This window comes from Diceros bicornis, chromosome 2, assembly GCF_020826845.1.
Source record: "Diceros bicornis minor isolate mBicDic1 chromosome 2, mDicBic1.mat.cur, whole genome shotgun sequence".
Taxonomy (NCBI): Eukaryota; Metazoa; Chordata; class Mammalia; order Perissodactyla; family Rhinocerotidae; genus Diceros; species Diceros bicornis.
The window spans coordinates 41658988-41680055 of record NC_080741.1 but is presented as its reverse complement, the minus strand read 5'-3'; the positions used below and the strand labels follow the sequence as shown (position 1 = coordinate 41680055).

The window sequence follows — 21068 nt, the reverse complement described above, 5'->3', positions numbered from 1 at the left end:
CAGCATTTATGCACATTTTACCCTCCCAAATTTCCAGAAATGAAAATCCTAGTTCATTTTTTCTATTTTTTCTTGCTCAGTAGCGAAAACATTTAAAGATTTTTTTTTTTAAGAATAGCTCTGAACAGATTTTATGAAATTTTATTAGTAGTGATATATGTATTCATTTATTTAGGAGAATTTTAATTGCCACTTTTTGAGATTTTCTTGTTTAAATTTTTGTTACTAATTTCTATTTTTGTTGCATTGTGGTTTGATTTATGCAAACTGAAATACATTCAATTTTTGTAAAGATTCATTTGTGGATGTTTGCAGAGAATTTGTAATCTTTGTTTATGTTATAAAAAGGGAAATATAACTGATAAAAGTAACATTTCTCCCTTATTCCTTAATTTAAACCCTATTTCCTTTCAGCCCTCCCCTAGAGTTCAGCCTCCTTTGCTTCCCATTGGAATGTTAGGAATTGTTGATAGAAATGTAATATAACTTAAACTGTTTCTGAAAATTCAGAACTTGTTTCCAAAAAACTGCTAATAATAATTAGCTCTCATCTTCTCTATATACTTAGGTGGCCAAGACATTTTTATGACAGAAGAACAGAAGAAATACTATAATGCAATGAAAAAATTAGGATCCAAAAAACCTCAGAAGCCCATTCCAAGGCCTCTGGTGAGAGAAATTGATTGATTATAAGTACACAGATCCATTAACGGTCGTGAGGAACTCAAACGTCTGCAATGCTATTCTCCTTTATTTTTTTAATTTACAGACACTATCTAAGAACTCAATAAAAACCTAGATACACTGGTGTATGACTCAAGTCCTTAGGAAAATTAGACATTCAAATTCAATAGTGAGAACTTTGGCAACGACTTTAATTTGCTTGTTAGTGAGCGCACAATAAGTGCTTAGTATACACTCATTGCAATCATCTGAACTTAGCAGTGTTTTAACTTAATCTTGACCAATTTTTAATGTATTTATAACATATTTTACCAACTTTTTCTGGTGTGAAGTTGAGGTCGTGCATACTCACTTCCACTTCACAAGTGTTTATGATACTTTCTGTATCAGGCGCTGACAAACTTTTTCTGTAAAAGGTCAGATGATAAATATTTAGGCTTTGCAGGCCATATAGTCTCTGCTTCTGCCACTCAACTCTGTGGCTGTAACACAAAAGCAGCCACAGACAACATAGAACAAATCTACATGGCTGTGTTCCAGTATAACTTGTTTTATAGACACTAAAATTTGGATTTCATATGATTTTCATATGTCAAAATTTTATTCCTCTTTTGAGTTTTCCCCAAACATTTAAGAATGTAAAACCCATTCTGAGCTCATGGGCTAAGCAAAAACAGGCAGTGGGCTAAATTTGGTCTACAGGCCGTAGTTTGCTGTCCCCTGTTCTCTATGAATCCTGCTTTCCCAGGTACTACAGGGCAAGATAGAAGCGGCACCTGCCGCTGTTCTGTGTTTGCAGTCTAATTGAGGAGCTGGGGTTTGAGAGCGTTAGATGATAAAGTACTACAACAGGCACAGTTGGTAGCTCTGACAAGTGAGTTTGAAGGCTTTCAATGCAGAGGGTGAGTGGGAACTGAGGAGTCTGGGAAATCAGGATGGAAGAGGGGCTGGATATTTAAAGCATGTAGAGGATTTGGAGATTTTTATTTGAACCTCAGACCCAAAATTATCAAAGGTACATTTAATTTACTGCTATTCCCAGCACTCAGAATGGAGCCTGGCACTAAGTGTGTTCTTCATGATTATTTGTTGAATGAAAGAATATGTTTTAGGGCACAGACAGAGTCCATCCCACTAGGGTTAAATATTTGTGTTGCACTAAAAATGTCTGTGAATTTCAGGGTCAAGTGTTTAGAATTTATACAATGAAGAATTTTTTGACCAAGAGGTTAATGATAAAATTATATTTGGGGAGGTTTAATCTGTCAACAGTATGTGGAACTTCAGTTTACGTAAGTCAAATCTAGCTTTTAAGTACCAATCTCACTTTCTAGTACTAGTTTCACTTTGAAGTTCTTATTTGAACTTGAGCCAACAAAAAAGACAAAGAGAATTTTCGTTGCATGTGCATGCTATGCAACCACTGACTCAATACCAGTTGGTCCCCGATTTGGAATTAACTAAAAGACTAATGAGACACAATATGTTCCCACCTATTTACTAGTTTATTTCATGAAGGGTATGAAGCTAACAATGCAGCATACAGCCAAACAGAAGTTGCAATGATACAGATGCAGCTTCTAGGCCTCTCCGCTACACTGGATATGCTAGGCTGTAAGAGATGACTTTGAAGAAAGCACGGACTGCTTTACTGCAAGGAAGCTGCCACCTCCATTCCTTAACTATCTTTTATAGCATGTTTATCACATGGCTTATCTGGGTGTAGGGGCCATGCCACAGCCCTCCCCGTGTGGCCACAGCTCACCAATCAAGGCTTCACAATAAGTGATTCCAGCAACCACGTACGATCTCACCAATGAACGCTGCACATTTATCTTAACTTCTGTATTCCAGAGAGCAGTGTTGCATGAGATAAATCCCACATTATATCCCCAGATGTCCCTGAGTTTGAGCTAAAACTTCAAATCAACTCTTAGCCGGTTACTCACAACTTTACCTCCCCACAAATTTTTTTTAATCTCTAAAATCTAAATAATTATCTTTTGACCTTTGGAACAAATGAATAGCAATTTCATAGGGGGGAAAGTACAGCTGTTTTAACCTGAGCAGTGATGCATGTCATTTCTAGCAGTAAAGCAAGGGATCTCAAATCATTTTTGATTCTTCCTGAAGCATCCCCACATTACTTCATTACTGGGTTTAAAAATCATACTGACATATAGGAGTCACTATACATTCTAAAGTGACATAGAATGTTTTTTGACCATCTGCCACTTTAGTAACTTACACTCTCAATCTCCTCCATTTGTTTAAATATTAGAGTTGAACTATAAGGCCAATGCTTACCCTCCTTCACATTTATTCTCACCCCTCTTTCTGCTTCCTTGGAGAGCACCCGTAAAAGTATCTTTTCTCTAGCTTCTTTCTGACTTCCCAGATGCATTCTCACAAAGGAAGTGCATTTGACTTTCAAGTTTCTCCTCCAGAATCCTTGATAAAAGCTTGAGGGCTCCTGGTGCAAAGTTTGAAAGATACCAACTTAAATGTAGTATCCCTCCAATGCTGTCCCTACTCTCTTTCTTCTCATTCCCCTTGCTCTCCTGAGTGATATCATTCACTCTCATGGTTTCAATTCACATCAGTATTGATGCCATTGAACTCCATATTTGCATTCAGCTCTGCAGCTGAGCTCCAAACCCACACCTCTACATGCCCGTGGCCCCCGGTTGCCCCATTGGCACCTCAAACTCAATGTGCTCAGGACAGGTTTTATCATCTCCCTCCAAAACTCCTCATCCTCTGTTCTCTGGCTGGTTGAATGGCTCCACCAACCAGAAATGATAGCTACAGCCTTAACTTTCCCATAGCCTCCGTTCAAACGCTCTCTGACTCCTCCTGTTTCTACCTCCGTATTAGCTCTTAAACCTAAATGCTTATGTCTTTCTCCACTGTTACCACCACGGACCAACATCATCTTATGCCTAGGTTACCAGAACAGAAGCCTGGGGTTCTAAAGTTGAATTCTTAGGGGTCTATGAGTTCTCTAAAAAGAATAGAGTATGTACATTTTGATTAGGTGATGATATAATAGAAAATAATCTAATGTATTCATATATTGTAAAAAAAAAAAAAAGTACAGTCAAGAATGCCATACAATATCAGTGACTGAGTTTGTGTTTAAGAACAGTTTCCCACTAAGTAAAGAACAAAGTAGTGCTTCACAGCCGTTAGATTAAAGAAAATAGTGGAATAATTGAGTCGTTTCAACGCGCGTGGTAGATTAGGCATGCAAACTTGAGTTAGAACCTGTACCAGAGCAATTAGCACATGCTCACTTTGTGAGCAATATGGCCATCTATGTACAAACCAATATACAAGTTCACTATCAGTAATAATATGATGTGATCAGTTTTTCTGTTTCTGTTTTTAGTAATCATGGGATCAGAATCCCATTTATCTAGTTTTATCTTCAAGTGAACAAGAATTACAAAATTGGCATTCAAGAATTGCTTGAATACAGAGTTTTGGTTAAGTATAAGGTCTGATTATTCTAAACTGACAAATGGAGACTTGGATATGATAATTCCATTTTGTCCCACATAATTATGTGAGCAGGTATTCTCTGCACTAGTGTTATTGAAGTCAAAATACAGAAACAGATGAAATATAGAGACCAAAGTTCATCTTTTTATTATTAGATCCAACATGAGCTGTTTTATTTCAGCAAAACAACATCATCCATCACATCAAAGTTATGTTGTTACTAAAAAATTTATTTAAATTTTTTTGTTTTAAAGTGGAATTAAAGCTATAAGCCTACAACTTAAAACCAGTTATCTAATTAAATTTAAATGAAAGTATATATACAAGAACTTCTTGCCCTTTAAAAAGGGTCTGTGCATTTTTCAAGAAACTGCTTTAATTGTGAGAGAGGACAAATTGTGTTGTATGTGCTTTTTTTATATATGTGATTTTATTTTTACAACTCAAAATGATCTATGATTCGTTTTTTCTCTCTCAGAACAAATGCCAGGGTCTTGTGTTTGACCTAGTCACAAACCAGGTCTTTGACATCGTCATCATCATCCTCATTTTCCTCAACATGGTTACCATGATGGCAGAATCACACGACCAGTCCAAAGACACAACACTCATCCTCGAGCGTCTCAACCTGGCCTTTGTGGTCATCTTTACCATTGAGTGTCTCATCAAAATCTTTGCTTTGAGGCAATACTACTTCACCAATGGCTGGAATTTATTTGATTGTGTGATCGTGGTCCTTTCTATTGTTAGTAAGTAAAATTGGCAGCCAGAGGGGATTTAATCTGAGAGTCAGAAGTAAATTTGTAAGTCTTATCATTTGGAAGTATGTCCAAACTATCCACAAAGCAATAAATTAGGCTTAATGTGGTTTCTGAAAAAATAGACAATTGTACTAATGCTGTTCTCTACTGGGCAGTTGCTAGGAGATACAGAGTAATTTCCAATCCCTTGACTGTCTACACAATTGAGATAGAGACTTAAATAATTATGTGCATCATTTATTCAATGGAGATAGACAAAATTAAGACGACTTAAAGTTTTTGTGGGAGTACCTCATTTACCCAGGTAATTAAGTCAAAGTTCTACCTTTTCCTGTACACCTATAAGCCCTAATGAGCATTTTATAGTTTTAAAGATTTGGTATTTAGTTCCTGTGTTTTTCCTCAGTTCAAAATCTATGTGGATGTCAGATCACTTCCTGTGCAGGGCCTCCATGGCCCAACCTAGACTGGGCTTCCAAGAGTGTGTCATAAGGACAAGCAGTGCTTTCTTTTTATTCTGTATCTGTGGTTAACTTAACCACAGTGTGAACTACACTTGTCTCTACTGCTTGAACCCCATTCAACAACCAACTTTACTCTATAATCGGTATATTTTTCCTAACCATAGGCAGGATTAGCTATAAGCTTTATGGAAGAAGAAAGGGAAGGAAAAGAGTTATTGCCATATATCTTTTTATAAAACACACCAACTTGGAAATTAAATTCTTCATGGCTAAACCATAAGAGTTTACTCTGGGTTTTTGAAGTCTGTTTTTAACTAAACCGATAATTTGACTTTTTATAATTGTGTAAAATTGCCCAGAGGCCCTTCTCATAGTTCGAAAAGCAGTGAAGACAATGAAAACTAATTTCTCAAGTGGAACATTTTGTGTTGTCTCAGAAAGGTTGCATTAAACAGATAAGTTAGATCAAAATATCTTGGTTCCTGTCACTATAGCAGCAATTCAGAGAGCAAGAAAATGACACAGTTCATAGTCTGTTCTGATATCTAAGCCATGAAATTTACATAGATAAAGTTTAGCAATAGATCCTTCCATGTGCTTACAGTTAAATAGACCTTTAATCTTTATTAGTCAATTCCAATCACAAGTCCTGGTGAAATTGACAGCAGCAGTAAAGTTAGAAAATGGTGGTAGGGTGAGTCTGAGGCAGCCCTCTGAGAGCTTAAAGAGCCCTTTCTCCAATATGCAGAGAACAGCTCATTCATTCCACTATTTATTGAACTCCTTCCAGGCAGTGCCAGGCATTGTACAGTTTGTGGAAATATCTCTGATTTCTGCCCTTTAAACAGCTGCTAGGCAATTGCAGTTACACTGCAGAGTGCTGTAGAGCATTTTGCTCCACTGGATGAGAAAATCCACACATTGAGCCAAATTCTACTCTCCAATATGGGCAGCATTTTATATGGCTTTGCCAGGAGGTCTGCCATCCAACACTTAGCCTCTGTACTTTCCCAAGCTCTTTCCTAAGCTTTTAGAGAAATACAAAATGAGTGTGAGTCAAAGTGAATCTCTCTCTGGGAGTTAACAATCCAGTTCAGATATTAAGACTTACTCACCTTAAAGAGTTAGAAAAAGGCGAAGAAATTAGTTGAACACCAAATCACATGGTACACAAAAGAACTGAGTTCAGAGAAAGAACAGATTACTGTGGACTTGATTATTGAAAGAAATATTCATGGAGGAGGTGGGCCTTAAAGGATGGACCTCCTCCAGTTGTTGCTGAATTGGTAGTTAATAAATTCCACGTCTCACCAGGGTTGGCTGCCCAATTAACATAGGAACTAAACTTCTTTGGTACAATTGGGCAGTCGGTGAAGTACTTTATCAACTAGTCCTCTTTAGTCATCAGGTGATGGCAGATAGTTTTGGCTGCTCATCACCCCTAATGACTTAGAGGAAGAACAAGGTCATGTCTACATGAGGCAAGCATGTTTCAGCCATTCTATATATTTGGACCAAAATGTGAATTCTTTTAAATCCTGCAGAGCAGGCAATGAGAGAAGAGGGTGACATTTTGGGCCAAATATTCAGCTGTTTGCAGAAACTTCTGCTTGAGATGCCATTTCTGGGGAGTCTACAGCACGAGAAAAAATATCTCCAGTTTAGTCCCTTAAGCTTTTTGAGTTTGGATTTCAGAAGTCCTTGGAATGAACATATTGACAAATAAGAATGATCTATGACACATTTAGCCCAGAGATGAGCAACCCAACACCACTATCTCCCTGCAGCTGTGTCCTCATCTGTAGCAGGCTGTGTTCAAATTCCTCTAAACACATAAGAACCTGTCCCTTTAAGGAACTTTAGGGTCCGAGTTCTACAATTTCCACTGACAGCTCAGGCTCAAGCCAATCTTCAGTAGCAGAAATTTTCTCCTTACACTCTAATCAAAAAGACTCCATCTGTAGTTCATCTGTTTTCCATTCTATGTATCCAATCTATGTGCAAAACTATTATATTTGTTTACCCCATGAGTGACTTTAAATACCCAATATAGATAATGTTCATGAGATAACTTACAAAAAAGTCTTTCATAAACTGAATTCTCTTTCCTTTCCTTGGGTGTCTTCAATATTTTAGATATCCTATCCCCTCTAACGTTCCATCTAAGATTGTATGGCCCTTGTAAATTATTTCCCAAGTTAAGGCACAGAGAGATGTTTTCCCTGATATTGATAAAGAAAAATTTTAATTTTGTGCATAAATTACAAAGTATTGATAAGTTGGTTCCACTAAGACTCCAAGGCAGGAGAGACAGGCTGGCTCTGAAACCAGCGCGCCTGCTGGAAATCAATCGACTCTTCTCTTTCTCCTAAGGTACAATGGTGTCTGCCTTGGAAAACCAGGAGCACATTCCTTTTCCTCCAACGCTCTTCAGAATTATCCGCTTGGCTCGGATTGGCCGAGTCCTGAGACTTGTTCGGGCAGCACGAGGAATTAGGACTCTCCTTTTTGCTCTGATGATGTCCCTTCCCTCTCTATTCAACATCGGTCTTTTACTCTTTTTGGTTATGTTTATTTATGCCATTTTTGGTATGAGCTGTTTTGGCAAAGTGAAGGACAATGGAATTGATGACATATTCAACTTCAAAACTTTTGTACACAGCATGCTCTGTCTCTTCCAGATAACCACATCAGCAGGCTGGGATGCCCTCCTCAGCCCCATGTTGCAATCAAAGGACTCATGTAATGCCAACTCAGAGAGCTGTCGCCTTTCTACCATAGCCATAACCTACTTCGTCAGTTACATTATCATCTCCTTCCTCATTGTTGTCAACATGTATATTGCTGTGATTTTAGAGAACTTCAATATAGCCACTGAAGAGAGTGAGGACCCTTTAGGGGAAGATGACTTTGAAATATTCTATGAAGTCTGGGAAAAGTTTGACCCAGAAGCAACACAGTTTATCAAATATTCTGCCCTTTCTGACTTTGCTGATGCCCTTCCTGAGCCTTTGCGTGTGGCAAAGCCAAATAAATTTCAATTTCTAGTAATGGATTTGCCCATGGTGAGTGGAGATCGCCTCCATTGCCTGGATATTCTCTTTGCTTTCACCACTAGGGTACTTGGTGACTCCAATGGCCTGGACAGCATGAAGGCAATGATGGAGGAGAAGTTCATGGAAGCCAACCCTTTCAAGAAGTTATATGAACCCATAGTCACCACCACCAAGAGGAAAGAAGAGGAAAGATGTGCTGCTGTTATTCAAAAGGCCTTTAGAAAGTACATGCTGAAGATGACCAAGTGTGCCTTGGAAGACAGGCCTCATTCACCATTCCAGTCACTCTGCAACGGAGATTTGCCCAGATCTGGGGTGGCTGAGGGCAAGGTCCACTTTGACTGAGCTCCTCACCTCCACCCCTATCTCACAGCCTCACATCCTTGCCTCCAGCCTCTGAGCTCCAGGTTTCCACAGATCAGTGTATGAATAAGCAGTGGACTCACTGAACTAGCGATTCCATTTTTTTCTGGCTAAAAGAAATGGTATTCCAATGTTCATTTCAAATGGTTCTTACAGAGATATAAATGAGGCTAGCTGACTATTAACCACTGTTAATAGTTTACTGTTTTAAGAAGGAAGAAGAAACTAGAAAGGGCTGTAGAGGACACACTAATGTTAGGATTGAAACACAGTTCAAATTATGTCAAAATAAAAGAATAAGAAACAAAAAACATCTTAAAATTTTAAATTGTGTTTTTCCACATGTTTCTAGGTACACTAACCAATACCTTTGTTTGATGTTTTCCCCAATACAAGTATGTGGCTTATCATATATAGCTGTTTTGCATGCTAAGTGAAAATTCAAAACCTGCCAATAAATAAATAGCTTATTGCAGATATTTTTTTACCGACACTAAATATTTTGGGTTTATTTCAAACCTAAAGGCATGATCTTGACTTTTAAGTTACTACCCTTTATTACACCAGCTACAATCTCTGTTATATGTATTTGGAAAATAAATAAATAAATGAGGCTTTCAGTTTGCATTTCATTCAGATAGTTCACTGAAAAATCCTCTTGGGGTCAGCCTGGTGGTGTAGTGGTTAAGTTCACATGCTCCACTTCAGCGACCCAGGGTTCATGGCTTCGGATCCTGGGCGTGGACCTATGCACCACTCATCAAGCCATGCTGTGTCAGGCATCCCACATGTAAAGTAGAAGAAGATGGGCATGGATGTTAGCCCAGCACCAATCTTCCTCAGCAAAAAAGAGGAAGATTGGCAACAGATGGTAGCTCAGGGCTAATCTTCTTCACCGAAAAAAAAACAACAAAAATCCTCTTGTTTGGTAGTTGTGTAAGTAGTGGTTTAAATGTGGTGCTTTGCTTGAAATTAAAGGTGGGAACCAGTGGTGTGCTGCTCAGCGCACAACAATTGGCTCTTCAGAAAAAAAAAAAAGCCATGATTTATAGCATTTAATAATTTCTATGGTGAATACTCCATCATGGCTGATTTCGAGCTACCAACATGATGTTACTGAAAGTGGAGTTGGGAAGAGATGCCCACAATCAGTTCTCACGAGCTGGCCCTCGCTGGCTCCAGCACACCACGGACTGGAACCAATAAGAAAGTCTCGCTGGACTCTGATTAAAATATCTGCAGTGTGCACCTTGGGTGGAGAAAGCACCCTCTTAGCAACACCTGGACCCCAGGGAGGGGGAGCTGTAAGACATACTGGTTAGCCAGTGATCTTAGCCATTTGATGAGCCCTACACTCAGTTCTGGCTAAATGTCTGCATGAAATGCAGCCCTGAGAAAAACCTAGGCCTAGCAAAAGAGACTGGCCCGAGGAGTAGCCCAGGACCTCCCTAAAAACTGGAGGTACCCAGAGGCCAAATAAGACATTAGGCTATCAGCCCCCAAAGAGGCTGGAGTGGGGGCAAAGAACTTACATTGTGATAATCTACGTGTGGAGGAAAACCCTGCACAACTAGCCCTGGAATTCTGTACCTGAGACAGGCTGGAGAAGCTGATGTGTCTGTCAGCAGCCTGGAGTCTGAGGTCTGAGCATTTGACCTTCTCCTCACCGTCCAGTGGAGGGAAGGCCAGCACCAGATGCTATGGTTCACTGAGGGGGTGATTATTTTCAATGTGCATGAGATCTAATCATAACTTGATGTATTCATGTCCAGGGCCCAACTTTCATGAGTTTTGTAGGCAGGCTTGTGCCCTGGAGCATTGACAAAATAGTAATAATATCATTATCTAATCATTATCGATATCTAATTTTTACTTAGCAGTTGCCATGTATCAGGCACTGGCTAAGGATTTGTCATGAATAATTTCATTTGTACCTCCCAATAACCCAATGAGTGTGCAGTCACTCACCTGGTGGAGCCTGAGCCTTCATGCCACGCTGGGGAAGGGGGAGTGGGTGGTCCCAGAACCACAAAACCTTTGAGATATGCAAGGCTGCAAGGGCCTTGTGAAATCACAAGTCCTAAAGTCATGGCCAGTTTGGCTTAAAGCACTGAGGGCAACCTATGGCCTCCCTAAAAGATGTGTCTGGTTAGGAACTCTGGGTGTTTTATGGATCCCTACCAAGTTTTCTGAAAAAGATGACTGGCTGGAGGTAGGGGAGGATCTGGAAGTATATGGTCTTGCTCATTCCAGATGACAATTTAGGGGCTTGGATGTGATCTGTTCTGTGCAGGAGCTTAGGCCCTTCCCACACACACTTGTCAACCCCCAGATGGTCCTCTTTTGCCAAGGCTAGATGCTTAGAGCCAGCTGCTGGGGAGAGCACAGGATCTGCTTGGCTTTAGTAAGAGGCTGAGGCACGCTTCCTTCACTAGATGGCAGCAAATGCCCGACATGCTCTTTTCCAAGAGCTGCACAGCATCTGTGTGTGAGCTTGGTGCTCAAAGAGCCAGAGAGCTAAGGGAGAAGAGCCAAGCAGAAAGTGGTGAATTATCCAAATCCTGCAGGGGTCCTAGAAAGCTCATACTCCCTAGAGATAGCTCTCACTGTGCAAGGACCCAGGATACCCCCAAGAGGCAGAGATGTTGGTCTGAGCTCTGTCCTGGGGTTGTGCTGAATGTCCATGGCAAACAACCCTACAGGCAAGTGAAGTTAGTCTTCTGGTCCTCTGCATCTTCTCTTCTCCGGGCAAATCAGTCCCTGCTCAATTCAGTGGACAGACATATTCCTGAGGCCAATGTAGTACCACTTTGTGTAAATTACTTCTAACCAATGGCCCTTAACCTCAAGAGCGTATATGTTGATTGGGAGGAGAATTAGACAAGTGTTCACGTGATGATAATAGAATATAATATAATAAGTGCCATAAACCAAGGACACATCTCTGCTCTGAGAGTGAATGGAGGCAGGCTCACAAGAAGGCTGAGAGAGGGGGCATCTGAGATGAGCTTGATAGGTGTGTAGGACTGTGACAGGTGGAGGTGGTTTGGGAGGGTGTGGAGGAGACAGCATAGGCAGCACCATGGAGTGGAAGGGGTGTAGCCAGTGTAAGGAAATAAGAGACACCCAATTGACCGGACACAGAGTATAGATAGTAGAGCAGCAGCAACTGAATCTTAGAAATGGACTGTTTTGTGGAGAGCCTCAAGTGCCAGAGTGAGGAGTTATAATATATTTAGGTAATAAAGAGGCATGAACGTATTTGAGCAAGGGAGGAAAATTAACTGGACAGAGTGTTCAGGGCGGAATGGCAGAGAGAGAGACCAGAATACTAGTCCTGGTGGGGAAGAGAGGCGCTGAGTAAGGAGGGAGGCAGGGGCCAGTGCAACGTGACTAGGATGCTTGTGCCAATTGACTGGCCATGGGGGAGGAGTCTAGGGGGACCCCTAGGATATTTGGTCAGGGTGACAAGACAGATGGCACTACAAGTCACCGAGTTAACGGATACAGGAGGAGCAAGGTTTTTTTGGTTTATTTTTGTTTGCTGTTATGGCTAAGGAAGAAGAAAATCTAAAAATTAATTCAGTTTTGAACATTTTGAAGGTTTAAGATACCAGGTCCAAGTGACAGTGTCCAGCCAAACCTGGAACTTGAGGACATGGCATGGGCAAGAGTCCTCAGCACAAGGGTGACATTTGAAACCCCAGGAGCAGATGAAATCATGGAGGAGAGAGCATACCCAGATCTAGGAGGCAGAGGACTCCCCTGGGGGCATGCTTTCAGAGAATAAGGATGAGGAGGAGTGAGGCAACTCAGAGAAGGGTGCGGGGAAGGCAGAAGGTGAACATGCAGGAAAACACCACTGTGTGTGGACACGGAGCAGGCGTCACGGGAAATTCACAGTCAACAAGACGAGATTCATGGTCCCACCTTTTCATCCCTTCCACCAAGCAGCATGCTAGTAGCCAGGGCCCAGCGTGGTTGTGTTCCAGGAAATGATCCCACTCCCTACTCCTCTACCTTTTTATTGAACAAGCACCAGAGCTTGCTTGTGAACAATCCAGGTTCAGGAGCCAGTTGTTCCAGGGAACTGTCTTGGAATGTCAGCTACTAGCACCCAGTGCCCTTGGGGAAGCTGAAATCCTGTGCAGCTCCTCCTGCTCAAGGAGGGGGAGCCACTGGTCCCAGAGAGCTTGTTGCCTGGCAACCCAGATAGAACCGCCAGGGTCATTCAGTGGGCAATCCTGTCCCTCACTGCACAAGGAGTAATCAAAGAGGCGGTGAGAGAACAAGCGCTAACATTCATTGAGCACTTTTTCTAGACTCGGTAGCCACTTGACCAGTATTACTCATTTAAGCTTCACAACAGCTCTATTAGCGAGAAACTATTTTTGATCTTCATTATTCCGACAAGGAAACCGAGGAGTGTAGAGGACATAAGAAGCTTGTTCAAGGCCACACAGCCAGTAATTGGCCCTGACAGGATTCAGACCCAAGCAGTCTGGCTCCAGGGCTCAAGTTATCAACCACTACACTGCACTGCCTACAAACAGAAAGGGATAGTGGGATGGAGGTTGAAGGGAGGGTACAGAGTTTTCCTGGTAATGTCTGTGAACCTTTCACCATCCATTTCCTCTCCTCTGGAGATAATGCATGTTTTCAAAGTTCTTACATTGTGGAAACATCCTCTACATGGGGAGATATTGTGATCCCTCTCTAAATTTAACATCCTCACTTCTGTCAACTTCCTCGGTTCTCTAATATTTTGACATAGTTTCCATCCTTTTACCATTCTCTCCCTCTTTCTCTAGGCAAACTCTGGTTAATCTATCTCCTCTAGCACCTGGTGCCCAGGACGCAGAAGGGGACTATCCCCTCCTTTTGGACAATATATTTTTACTAATGTAGACCTTGAGTGTGCTAGTCAGACAGTGGTGATACCAAGAGGTATCATGGGGCTGCTGATTTAGCATCCCTTAATCTCCATCAGTCCCCTACCCAAGCCACCCTGAATGAGCATACAGGCTAACTAAAGACAGCATGTCTGCTGTGCCACTGCAGCTTCAAGTCCCCTTACCTCCTTTCCATACTCCAAGCTGTTTCTATATTTTAGAATCACTTCTGGAGCCAAATCACACTGATGGCTTATATTCCAGTTTTTTCCAGCTTTATTGAGGTATAATTGATAAATAAAATTGTACATATTTAAGGTTTACGACATGATGGTTTGATATATGTATACAATGTGAAATGATTACCACAATTAAGTTAATTCACACATCCATCACCTCACATAGTTACCTTTTTTTTTTTTTTTGGTGTGCTGAGAAAACTTAAGATCTACTCTCTTAGCAAACTTCTAGTATACAATACAGTATTATTAACTATAGTCACCACACTGTATGTTAGATCCCCAGAACTTCTTCATCTTGTAACTAAAAGTTTGTACCCTTTGACCAACTTATCCCTATCCCCCCTCCCCCCGACCCCCATCTCCTGGTAACCACCATTATACTTGCTGGTTCTATGAGTCTGACTTTTTAGATTCCACAAAGTGAGATCGTGCAGTATTTGTCTTTCTGTGTCTGGCTTATTTCACTTAGCATAATGTCCTCCGTGTTCATCCATGTTGTCACAAATGGCAGGATTCTTTTATTTTTCACCACTAAATGATATTCCATTGTGTACAGTAAACATACAACACAGTTTCTTTATCTCTGCATCCGTTGATGGACACTTTGTTTTTTTCCTTATCATGGCTCTTGTGAATAATGCTGCAATGAACATTGGAGTGCAGATATCTCTTTGAAATAGTGATTTTATTTCCTTTGACTATATTTCCAGTAGTGGGTTTGTTGGATCTTATGGTAGTTCTGTTTTTAATTTTTTGAGGAACCTACATACTGTTTTCCATTATGGCTGTACCAATTTACATTCCCACCAACAGTGTACAAGGGTTTCTTTTACTCCATACCCTCACCAACACTTATGTCTTGTCTTTTTGATAATAGCCATTCTAACAGGTGTGAGATGATATCTCACTGTGGTTTTGATTTGCATTTCCCTGATGACTGGTGATGTTGAACACCTTTTCATGTACCTGTTGGCCATTTGTATGTCTTCTTTGGAAAAATATCCACTCAGGATCTTTGCTCATTTTTTAATTGGGTTATTTGTTTTTTTTACTATTGAGTTGTGTGAGTTCCTTATATATTTTGTGTATTAACCACTTATCCGATATATGGTTCACAAATATTTTCTCCCATTCCTTAGGTTGCCTTTTCCTTTTGTTGATTGTTTTCTTTGCTGTGCAGAAGCTTTTTAGTTGGACGTAGTCTCACGTTTATTTTTGTTGCCTGTGTTTTTGTGTCATATCCAAAAAATTATTGCTAAGACCAATGCCAAAGAGATTTTCTCCTATGTTTTCTTCTAAGAGAAGAAATGGTTTCAGGTTTTAAGTTTTAAGTTTAAAGTTTTAAGTTTATGGTTTCAGGTCTTAAGTTTAAGCCTTTAATCCATTATGAGTTGATTTTTGTTTATGGTATAAGATAAGGGTGTAATTTTATTCTTTTGCATGAGGACATCCTGTTTTCCCAGCACCATTTATTGAAGAGACTATCCTTTGTTGTGTATTCTTGGCACACTTGTAAGATCCATTCACTGTATATGTGTGTGTCTATTTCTGGACTCTCTATTCTGTTCCATTGGTCTATATGTCTGTTTTTATGCCAGCACCACTATTTTAATTACTATAGCTTTGTAATACAGCTTGAAATCAAAAAGTGTTATGCCTCTAGCTTTGTTCTTCTTTCTCAAGATTGCTTTGGCTATTCAAGATCTTTTGAGGTTCCATAGGAATTTTAAGATTGTTTTTTCTATTTATGTGAAAAAAAACGCTGTTGGAATTTTGATAGGGATTGCATTGAACCTGTAGATTGCTTTGGGTAGTATGGAAATTTTCACAACATTAATTCTTCCAATCCGAAATCACAGGATATCTTTCCATTTATTTCTTTAATTTCTTTCATCAATGTCTAATAGTTTTCAGTGTACAGTTCTTTCACCTCCTTGGTTATATTTATTCCTAAGTACTTTATTTTTTTATTTTTTATTTTTTGTGAGGAAAATCAGCCCTGAGCTAACATCCGTGCTAATCCTCCTCTTTTTGCTGAGGAAGACCGGCTCTTAGCTAACATCTATTGCCAATCCTCCTCCTTTCCCCCCCCCCCCAAAGCCCCAGGAGATAGTTGTATGTCATAGCTGCACATCCTTCTAGTTGCTGTATGTGGGACGCAGCCTCAGCATGGCCGGAGAAGCGATGCGTCGGTGTGCGCCCAGGATCCGAACCCGGCCGCCAGCAGCGGAGCGTGCGCACTTAACTGCTAAGCCACGGGGCCAGCCAGTACTTTATTGTTTTTAACGCTATCATAAGAGGCATTGTTTTCTTAATTTCTTTTTTGGACAGTTTGTTGTTAATATATGGAAACACAACTGATTTTTCTGTCGATTTTGTATCCTGCAACTTTATTGAATTCATTTGTTAGTTCTAATAGTTTCTTGGTGGAATCTTTAGTATTTTCTATATATAAGATTATGTCATCTGCAAATAAGGACAATTTAACATCTTCCTTTCTGATTTGAATGCCTTTTATTTATTTTTCTTGTCTAATTGCTCTAGCTTGGACTTCCAGTACTATGTTGAATAGAAGTGGTGAGAGTGGGCACCCCTGTCTTGTTTCTGATCTTAGAGGGACAGCTTTCAACTTTCACCATTGAGTATGATGTTAGCTGAAGGCTTGTCACATACGGCCTTTATTATGTTGAGGTACATTCCCTCTATACCTAATTTGTTGAGAGTTTTTATCATGAAAGGATGTTGAATTTTTCAGATGCTTTTTCTGCATCTGTTGAGATGCGCATGTGATTTTTATCCTTAATTTTGTTAATGTGGTGTATCAGGTTTATTGATTTGTATATGTTGAACCATCCTTGCAGCCCAAGGATAAATCCCACTTGATCGTGGTGTATGATCCTTTTAATGTGCTGTTGAATTCAGTTTGCTAGTACTTTGTTGAGGATTTTTGCATCTATGTTTATCAGGGATATTTGCCTGTAATTTTCTTTTCTTGAAGTGTCCTTGTCTGGCTTTGGTATCAGAGTAATGCTGGCTTTGTAGAATGAGTTTAGAAGTGTTCCCTCCTGTTCAGATTTTTGGAAGAGTTTGAGAAGGATTGGCATTAATTCTTCTTTAAGTGTTTGATAGAATTCACCAGTAAAGCCATCAGATCCTAGGCTTTTTTTTAGTGAGAAGTTTTTGATTACTAACCCAATCTGGTTATTAGTTATTGGTCTGTCCAGATTTTCTATTTCTTCATGATTCAGTCTTAGTAGGTTGCATGTTTCTAGGAATTTATCCATTTCTTCTAATTTATCCAATTTCTTGGTGTATAATTGTTCATACTAGTCTCCTATTATGGTTTGTATTTCTGTGGTATCAGTTGTAGTGCCTCCTCTTTCATTTATAATTTTGTTTATCTGAGTCCTCTCCCTTTTTTCCCTGATTAGTCTAGGTTTGTCAATTTTGTTTATCTTTTCAATAAACCAACCCTTAGTTTTATTGAATTTTTTGTATTGCTTTTTTAGTCTCTAATTCATTGATTTCTGCTCTAATTTTTATTATTTTTTTCCTCTTGCTGACTTTGGCCTTAGTTTCTTCTTCTTGTTCTAGTTCCTTGAGGTTCAAAGTTAAGTTGTTTATTTGAGCTCTTTCTTTTTTCTTAATGTAGGCATTTATCACTCTAAACTCTCCTCTTAAAACTGTTTTTGCTGCATCTCACAGGTTTTGGTATGTTGTGCCTCCATTTTCATTTGTCTCAAGAGACTTTTTGATTTTCCTTTTGATTTCTTATTTGACCCGTTCATTGTTCAGGAATGTATTGTTTAAAAAATTTCCACATATCTGTGAATTTTCCAATTTTCCTCCTGTTATTGATTTCCAGTTTCATACTATTATGATTGAAAAAGATACTTGATGTGATTTCAATCTTCTTAAATTTTTAAGATTTGCTTCGTCACCCAGCATATGATCTATCCCGGCAAATGTTGTGTGTGTACTTGAGAAGAATGTATATTCTGGTGCAGTGGGATGGAATGTTCTAAATATGTCTGTTAGGTCCATTTGATCTATAGTATTATTAAAGTCCACTGTTTCCTCATTGATTTTCTGTCTGGATGATCTATCCAACGTTAAAAGTTGAGTATTAAAGTCCCCTACTGTTATTGTATTGAGTCTCTTGTAGGCAGCTTATTGTTGGATCTTGTTTTTTTAAAATCCATTCAGCCACTTTGTGTCATTCAGTTGAAGAATTTAATCCATTTGCACTTAAAATAATTATTGATAGATATGGACTTACTAGTGCCATTTTATTAATTGCTTTCTGTTTGTACTTCCTTTGTTCCTTTCTTCTCCTCTTGCTTTCTTCCTTTGTGATTTAGTTTTGGTATTGGTATACTTTAATCCTTTCTCTTTCTCTTTTGCATATCTACTAGAGGTTTTTCCTTTGTGGTTACCATGAGGCTTACATAAAACATCTTATAGTTATAGTAGTCTTTTTTAAGCTAATAACAACTTACCTTTAATCACATACCAGTAAATTTAATACTTGCATATGTTTTCATGGTGGTACTTAGTGTACTTTTGTTTCAACCTGAAGAACTCCCTTTAGCATTTCCTGTAAGACAGGTGTAGTGGTAATGAACTCCTTTAGCTTTTGTTTATTGGGGAATGTCTTCATCTCTCCTTCATTTCTGAAGAACAGTTTTGCTGGGTATAATATTCTTGGACTTCAAAATTAAAGACGTTTGCTCTTAAAAGACACTGTTAAGAAAATGAAAAGGCAAGCCAAAGACTGGGAGAAAATATTTGCGAAACATAAATCAGACAAAGGACTTGTCTCTAGAATATACAAAGGGCTCTTCCAACTCTGTAATAATAAGAAAAGCAACATAATAAAAGAATGGGTAAAAGATTTAAACAGATGGCAAAAAAGTACATGAAAAGATGCTCAACATCATTAGTCATTAGTCATTAGGCAAATGCAAAATAAAACCTCAATGAGATACCACTACACACTTGTTAGAATGGCTAAAAGTAAAAGAAAAGACCAACCACACCAAGTTTTGCTGAAGATGTGGAGCAACTAGAACTTCGTATATTGCTAGTAGGAGTATAAAATGGTGCAGACGCTTTGGAAAACTGTTTGGTTATTTCTTATGGACTTAAATTTACACCTAAAACGCAACCCAGCCATTCCACTCTTGGGAATTTACCCAATAGAAATGAAAGCATATGCCCACATGAAGACTTGCCCCCAAATATTAATAGTGGCTTTATTTTTAATGGCCCCAAACTGCAAACAACTCAAATGTCCATCAACAGGTGAATGGATAAATAAATTGTGGTTATCTATCCAATGCTATAATACTCAGTACAAAGGAATGAACTATTGATATATGCAATGACATGAATCATTCTCAAAAGAATCATGCTAGGTGAAAGAAACTAGATAAAAACAAATATATATTGTATGATTCCATTTATATAAAACTCTAAGAAATATAAACTAAACTATAGTGACAGAAAGTAAGTCAGTGGTAACCTGGGGCTGGGGGAAGTGTTTGTAAGAAGGGAGGATAAAGATGCATGGGGAAACTTTGTGGGTGATGGTTATGTTCACTATCTTGATTGTGGTGATGGTTTTACCAGTGACTAATCTATATCACAATTAATCAAATTGTACACTTTAAATATATGCAGTTTATGGTATATCAATTATGCTTCAATAAGCCTGTTAAAAAAAGCCCAGCCCTTGAGTGTTTTGGATCTAAGTGGAAGTTTCCTTGAAACTCTGGATCTCTTATTTTAGCACTAAAGTCTGAAAGGAGAGCCTGCCGCTGTTCCAGGGATGACAACTAAGCCCACATCAAAGGTGGAGACACATCAGAGGTGATACCCTGCCTGGGGGTGAGGAGTGGCTGCCTCAATTATTTGGAAAGAAGCCTTGGGGTAAGAATTGGGATAATCCCCTCATTAGGGAATAACAAAGCTCAAAAAATTTCAAGACATCGTCTTGTCCAGCTCCTCATTATACTGATAAGAAAACTGATGCCCAGAGACTGGTAGAGATTTAAACAAGGTCCATGATTGATGGCAGGACATAGACAGGTGAGTGAGCAGGGTCAGGGGAGGGGAGGGGTGCTCCCTATGAGCAGAGTTCTCTGTTTCTTCTCCACTACCCCTGCAGAAGCCGCTCATTACAAAGGCACGACTGCTTGAAGGCTGTTGAGTGGGTGGTCTTAGCTCCCATTCCCCCTGTCCTCCCTAGAATTAGTGAGAACCAGTTGGCTACCGAGCACTGTATCCTGGCCTGAAATCTCTCCCAGGGCCTCACCCCTCTTCTCTCTCCCAGAGGAGGGCTCCATCCTGCAGCTTGGAGGATGGGCTTTCTGCACCCCAGACGCTGCCCCAAGAGACAGGAAATGCCAGGCACTTTCCTTCTCCCTACAGACATTGTGAGCTCATTCTGGTAAAAGTTTAATGCCTAAAAGTCAATTACACTTAAGCACGCTCTGATGAGCCCCACAGCAGCCTTTTCTCAGAGCCACTGGGGCCTGAAGCTGCTTTCCCGCTCCCTCTGCATGATGCTGAGAAAGCCTCCCTGCCCTTCCTCACAGTGCAGGGAGGCCTGATCTCTGCTTTGCCACCAACTTGCTATGTGACCTTGAGCAAGGCCCATCCCCTCTATGAGCCTAATTTTGGCATTACTAAAAAAGAAGTGCTGCCTCAGATGCTCTCCGAGGCATGTGCTGGCCTTGTTCATCCTCATAGCCCCTCATCTCTAGGTGAGCAGAGAAGGAAGAGGGGGGTACATCCAGGTTGGAGGCCTGTAGGGGAATGGTAAGGGCAGAAATGCCAAAAGACAGAGGTGTTGGAAAAAAGGGAGAAATTCTGGATGAGTTTCTGTTCATTTAGAGGGTAAACACATTATAATCAACACACCAAGAATTATACAAACCACAATCCGGGTTACAGTGACCTGGCCACTTTTCCTACACAGCATCCAATCTACTGGCCATTCCAGACCTTTCATCAGCTGGCCCCAGGTGTGCCACAGCTGTCCTCAGGCCTGGGCTAAATGGCTCAGGTAGGCTCCAGGGAGGGAAAGAAAGAAGGTGTC

At 39.9% G+C, this 21068-nt stretch overlaps 1 protein-coding gene across 1 annotated transcript in view; it reads left to right on the top strand.

The window, feature by feature from the left end:
- SCN11A (sodium voltage-gated channel alpha subunit 11) overlaps window positions 1-8814 on the top strand; it is a 74873-nt gene extending 66059 nt beyond the window's left edge. Inside the window, exons 24-26 of the mRNA XM_058549418.1 lie at window positions 569-669; window positions 4667-4937; window positions 7787-8814. Coding sequence (XP_058405401.1) covers window positions 569-669; window positions 4667-4937; window positions 7787-8814 — 1400 coding nt within the window. The remainder of the gene's footprint in view (window positions 1-568; window positions 670-4666; window positions 4938-7786) is intronic.
- Window positions 8815-21068: the final 12254 nt, after the last annotated feature.